This window comes from Mastomys coucha, unplaced genomic scaffold, assembly GCF_008632895.1.
Source record: "Mastomys coucha isolate ucsf_1 unplaced genomic scaffold, UCSF_Mcou_1 pScaffold3, whole genome shotgun sequence".
In the NCBI taxonomy this organism is placed as follows: Eukaryota; Metazoa; Chordata; class Mammalia; order Rodentia; family Muridae; genus Mastomys; species Mastomys coucha.
The window spans coordinates 55,700,510-55,707,140 of record NW_022196909.1 but is presented as its reverse complement, the minus strand read 5'-3'; the positions used below and the strand labels follow the sequence as shown (position 1 = coordinate 55,707,140).

Below are 6,631 nucleotides of genomic sequence, written 5' to 3'. Positions count from 1 at the left end.
CTCTTCTCTTTGTCCTCAGCCCTTAAACATCTTTCAGAATACATGATCACATGTTAAAAAGTTCATCACAAGTTCACACAGAAAATCAAATCATAAATTGAAATAGAAGTTTACAACAGAGAATGTTTATATGCATACCATTAGGAGTAATTATGTAGATAATCATCCATCACCTGTCTCAGCTCCACAGGTTCACCAAAGGTTTAAAACCATAACAAAGTTATAAGTAAAATTTTGTATAGATAAACCCAGTCAGTGTTTTATCTTTTTGTCCTAGCACCTATAATAAACATTAGTCCCCTTTTTATGACCTTCGGTTAATTGTTCTACATCTTGGAATGTGCTCTGAGTAGAAGAAAGTCTGGTTACTATCTAAAAGCAATTAACTGCTGACACTGGGAAGACTGGCAGAATTCTCATTGCAGTTTTGACTATCAGAAAAGGACCTAATAGCAGTCCCATTATAAAAGAGCTTAATAATCACTGATATAATTTTAGGAATTCTTATAGGATCATCATAAAGTCTTAAGTCATCTATTTATCTATATAGCATCATTATAAGGCTGTACAACTTCATGTATCTGCAGAGATCTGCTCCAAAGGGATGTGCTATTACTTAGTGAATTTTATATATGAATAATAATAACAGGAAATGCATATTAATAGCAGGAATCTTTCCTAAAACTAGTCCCTTACAGCCTTGCTTAATAAGGGCTCACCTGTTGCAGATTATATAATAATCCAAAGCCAGCATTTCAGGATGATCACCTGCTAGCTATTAGCTTGTGCCATTATGGCTCCTGACAGAAATATATTTTCAAGTGGTAAGATTATTGACTATTACTTTGGGGTTCAGGTAAAAAACACCTGACAAACATAAAATCTAGCAGCTTTTGATGACGATTCTTTTCTAAGTGGTATTCAAAATGTCAGAAATTGTAAATATGTAAAACACAGTACATGCCATGTCACCAGCACATAATGGAACACATGACAGGAATATCATATTTATCGAATACGTATTTCTTTATAAAAAGTACATAAGGTGACATAGTGAATATATTGTCAAACTGCTCATCTTTAAAATGTTAACTATAATCATGGTGCCCTCCCAAGAGTCATGTTTTGAAAATTAAACTATATTATAGTATAGTTTACTAACTCTATAGCAATATATGATTTTTCCCTCCACACTATTATCTGATCTATAATGTAGAAAGTTACAAAAGAATCCTTGTTGCTCACCTCACCTTCACTGAATACCTTATGTTAACAGAGTGATTCTCTTCCTTCAAGGAGTGAATTATTTAACATCACACTACAAGTGTTCTTCAGATGATTTTTATTTTTGTAAATTAACTTTAATAAGAAAATCTATACAGACCACCATGTTTCTAGATCTGAAAATTCATTTATTTTATATAATAGACTTAGATTGCCATTATAGCAAATTCATCTGTCCATCAGCACTTCATTTAAGGGAGCATACACACACATCTTTGCCAGAGTTTTGAGGCCAGACCTGACATTAACAGTATCATTCCCATGCTGAGAAGAAGCTGAAGCAACCTGGAAGGCATATCTTCCATGTCCCTATTCCTTTGTACAGGGGATGAGAGCTACTACTTTAAGTGAAGCAACAGTAGACCTGTGAGGACCACAACCCCAGTCTATTTCCATCCATAAGTACCCTCCACTATTTCTTGTGAGATAAATGGCATTATTTTGTTAAATACATTAACATAGGAACTTGAGTAGCTAGTACTCAAATCAACACTAAATTGAAGAATCATTCATTTTTTAAATATAAAGTTTAACTATTTGTCGGGCATAGAGGCACATACCTCTAATCCTTGTAGTAGGGAGGCAGAGAGAGGCAGGTGGATCTCTGAGTTCGAGGCCAGCCTGGTCTACAGAGTGAGCTGCAAGACAACTTGAGCTACACATTGAGACCTCATCTCAAAGGACAAACCAAAGTTTAATTATTTATAAGAATTGTATTATTAGCTATTTCTAAGTAGTATAGCATTTTAATTTTCTAGAATAGTTTACTTAAAAAAATATTTGGTGTAAATGATTTTCAGAGGGTTTTTTTTTAATTCAGATTCTTTAAATATGTGTATTGGCATGACTGCACATTTATAATCAGTCTTTTGATATGAGGTTTCCAAAGCAAGCATACTAACACATGTTGGGATTATCTGAAGACACAGATTTACTACTACGTTCTTTGGTCATAACTAAAAGATCCAGACGTTATACAGATTGCTGCTTCTCGGCCAAGCACTTCTCAATATCATCAAGCACTTGAACAGCAGCCCTGGGAATCCGGGTTCCAGGACCAAATACGTTGGAAACACCAACTTCATACAAAAATTCATAATCCTGTTGAACAAATTTAATTGATTAAAATAAACATTATTTAAGCTTCAAAGAAATATTTTATACATATGTGCATGTATGTGTGACAGTGTATGTGTGTGTTTGTGTGTGTGTGTGTGCGTGTGAGTGTGTGTGTACACATACACCTTTTCCTTTCTTCCTCACCAACACTCAACACTTTCTCATGGGGAACACTGTAGGTGGAGCTGAAACAAACATCTTCCTTGACTGAAGAGCTAAAAGCCAGCAGTGCTTACACTGTAAAAGCCAGCTGTGCTCAGACTGTAAAAGGAATTCTACATTCTAGCTAGTCCATATAAAAAACACACAGGCCTGGTATTTACAAGCTGTAAGCCTAGGTTGGACAGGTTTGGGAGCTATTTCTACTCACATCCCAGCCATGTGTCCCTTGTTAGTTGCTGTTTCTCCTGGCTACGTGTTCTTGGTCTATCTCCTCTCATGACAGCCTTCTCCCTTCTTGTCCTCTTTCCTTCTCTTTGGTCTCTCTTGAGACCCCTCAATCAATCCTCAAGTCCCACCTTTCTCTCCCTATTGCCCAAGATCACAGGCTCTTAACCTGTGATTTTATTAACCAATTTACTTTAAACTGGAGAGCAGGGTTTACATAGCATCACTTGGTGTATGTAAAGATATCTACAGGGGCAACCAGATCTTGGGGGCCAGGATTTAGCATCTGAATACATAGCAGCACCAGTCCAAACTCCAACACACACCCCAAGTCTAAACCAGAAATCTGCACAATGCTGTTTGTGAAGCTATGTAGCCCTAATAAGGAAGGAACTTCACTTTAAAACCTAATTTTCTCTCTAAATCTCTACTGCTTATTGTTCTATGTGTTAAATTTAATATAATGATATGTTGCTGACTTTAAAAGTCTATTTACTTCCTCCTACATAAGTATCTGTCTCTAGTGAATGCTGATGATTTGAATCTGGTCTCATGATAAGTCAGTTCTGCTAGTGATGACCAGTTGTTTTTTCTGTCTGCTACCGCAGTCATTAGTTTACTGTAGTGACAAGTGTGTTAGTGTAAAGACTCCTGAGGCTTGAGTCCTCCCACAGGTTTTAGGTTGTGATAGCATCAGAACATGTTTAGCTCTACCACTGAATCTAGGATGCACTTTGAGGTTTGACCCCATACAGGACAGATGGCCTAGTCTATGTTTAACTGCTGCAACACTGATCTTTTCCCAGTTTTCAAATGATCAAAATTAGACAATAAATTACCAATCACATGAATTGTCCACCAAGTATGTACTACTCTTACAGTGCTAAGAATTCTGCAATAGCACTTAACATAAACTCCTGAACCTGTGTCCTTCTTGCCTGAATTTCTAAGAGTAGAGATAACGTCCAATCATCTTTGTATCCCCAGCACTGGACCTATAAGCACTGAAAACACATCATTCACTGAGACAGCAAGTGCTATATGTTTTAAGAGCTTATAAGAATGACTGAAGGACTCAGTAGCAAATACCTCCAAGTTGAGAACAGGGTGATAGGCTATCTTCTTTCTTTTCTTAATAATGTAGTGTTCCATGGCATTATCCTTATATCTGAGTTATGAACTAGGAAGTGGAATGTGGTACTCAGCTGGTAGGGTTGTGGAGTACTCTGAAATTCTGATACCCAAAAGAAGGGCCAACCTACCTATGTCTAACATCCTTAGAAACATGTTTATGTTATCTGCCTCTTTGCCTGCCTGCCGCCTCCTCTCTTCCTCTCTCTCTGCCCCTCTCTCTCTGGGTCTGTGTGTATTTGTGTGTCAGTGCATGTGTCTGTATCTATGTGTATATTAGTTCCATGTTATCTATAATCTCATAGTCTAATACATATGTATCTGGTGGGTGGGGTATGTGTATTGTTTTACATAGCAATTTCCTCTGAATTACTGAAAACTTCCTTAAAGGAAGAGGCAGAAAGTTTCCTGAGACTCAGAAAGAAAACAAAATTCATATGTCTGGGAAGACTGAAACTTGCAAGATTCCCAAGGACCTCACCCCAAGGTTATGGAAACAGTGAGCAACTGCTGGAGGAAACTGACCAACAGAGCAGTGAAGCAGGGAATGTTCTGATCTACCAAGATGCCTAAGAACTCCAGTTTTCCCCAGTGTGGACTGTACATTTTGGTAGTGTAGCTGCTTTTGAGTCATCCCTGATCCTGTAAGTAACCCTTCACTTGAACTCCTGTAAATCAAAACTCATGTGCTAGTATGTATGTGTGTGTACATGTATGCATGTTCAGAAGAGTATAGAGAAGAAAATTACCTGTGGTGGAATCACACCCCCACACATGACTAGGATATCTGGCCGTCCCAAGGCAGTAAGTTCTTTGATAAGCTCAGGAACGAGGGTTTTATGGCCAGCAGCAAGTGTGCTGACACCCACAGCATGGACATCTGCATCCACGGCTTGCTGTGCCACTTCACGGGGAGTCTGAGCACACAGAAAGCAGAGAGATCTGGTTATTACAAGGGAAGGGTGAAGCAAGACAGCAAAGCACTGTGCTACTTCCTCCAACATCCCCGGAGTCTCACTGACAGTCTGTAGTTATTTCGTCATCTTAAGATTTTTTGAGTAGTACTGAAGCTACTGTTACAATGAACACCAATCCTATACATCATCTTAGCTACTATCATTTACTTTTCTAAACGTGGCACATACCTGAAAAAGAGGGCCTATGTCCACATCAAAACCAAGATCAGCAAATCCTGTAGCAATGACCTTGGCTCCTCTGTCATGGCCATCTTGTCCCATTTTTGCCACAAGAAGACGAGGTCTGCGACCTTCACGGTCCATGAATTTATTAACTCTGGGAACATTTTATAAGGCAATAATAACAGTTAAATTATTAACTGTCCAAATATAAGATATAAAAACTGCAATTTATCCACATAAATCTTTCAAGAAAACCCACTTATGTGCATCTCATTAGTGACTGTGTTTCATAGGAAGACTGCCATTCAAGCCTTGATTATGGTTGTCTTCTGTTTAGAGATACATTTCAAAGATGGCATAGCCTGTGAGCCCACAGCCTCAAGAACAGATAAATCCCTAAACACATGGCCTACCAAAAGGACGAACACCTGACTGATACACAGCAGGCAACGGAATCAAGGCAAAAATAGTCTTCCAAAAAAGAAAAGGTTTGGACCAGAGAGTTCACTGCCAAGTTCTACAACTTTTAAAGAAATGCCAGCACCGATGGTCCTCGAACTGTTCCATAAAATGAAAAGGGAAAGAACACCAGCACACTCTTTCTGTGAAGCCAGTACTAGCATTTAATGTGGCCCATGGTGATGACACATAATCAGAATGTGTGTCTGTATAAAACAGCAAATTATACCAACCACAACAAACACTACATCGATTTTTGATTTTTAAAAAGTTCTTTTTGATGGCTTTTATCTTGGCTATCTAACATTTACATAGTGTATAAATGTTAATGCAGTTTTTAAAAGAACGTGTGTTACACAAGATGAAAACACCAATCACTCAGAAGCCAGTTTTCCACTCCAGAAACAAAGCATGCTGCATTTTCACTCAAGCACTTGCACAAGTCCTCTCTAGCAATCCAATCAAAACTAATTTGACTTTTTGTACAGGTAGCCGATGGATATTTATAACTGCTTACTTTTCAAATGGGAAAATTAACTTTTAACTATTCAAACAAGTGAACCATGTAAAGAAAGTTATAAAAACATGAAAGTCTATGGCCACATGGTTGCAAGTTCTCTACCTGGAGGATCTGAACCGCTTTCAGGATTAGTTATACAAATGAGTGTTTGGAATGAAAAAGGCCTAATGGTGACTATTGTGCAAAATAAAAATAATATTCATTTTACCAAATAAATAGTAATGTAATATTTAATTTAATTCTCAAGCCCATATTTAGTATATTTTATAATTATATGTAACTCATTATAGTCATAAATTACTAAATGACCAGGACATCTTCATAGAAACACATCATGAGGCAGTTTTGTTGATATCTAAACATTATACAATATACATAAGCTTAGTGGAAAAGCCTGCTACAAATCTAGGCTCTGTGGGGTGTGTGTGTGTGTGTGTGTGCGTGTGTGTGTGCGTGTGTGTGTGTGTGTGTGTGTGCATGCGTGTGTGTGTGGTGTGTGTGTGCGTGTGTGTGTATGTGCGTGTGTGGTGTGTGTGTGTGGTGTGTGCATGTGTGTGTGTGTGCGTGTGTGTGTGTATGTGTGTGTGTGTGT

General features: G+C 38.0%; 1 protein-coding gene across 1 annotated transcript in view; it reads right to left on the bottom strand.

Annotated features, from left to right (window-relative positions):
* Positions 1 to 1,327: 1,327 nt before the first annotated feature.
* Positions 1,328 to 6,631, bottom strand: part of Mmut (methylmalonyl-CoA mutase) — a 26,418-nt gene continuing 21,114 nt past the window's right edge. Inside the window, exons 11-13 of the mRNA XM_031347055.1 lie at positions 5,067 to 5,214; positions 4,671 to 4,838; positions 1,328 to 2,385 (exon numbers count right to left, since the gene is read on the bottom strand). Coding sequence (XP_031202915.1) covers positions 2,257 to 2,385; positions 4,671 to 4,838; positions 5,067 to 5,214 — 445 coding nt within the window. The 3' untranslated portion in view covers positions 1,328 to 2,256. The remainder of the gene's footprint in view (positions 2,386 to 4,670; positions 4,839 to 5,066; positions 5,215 to 6,631) is intronic.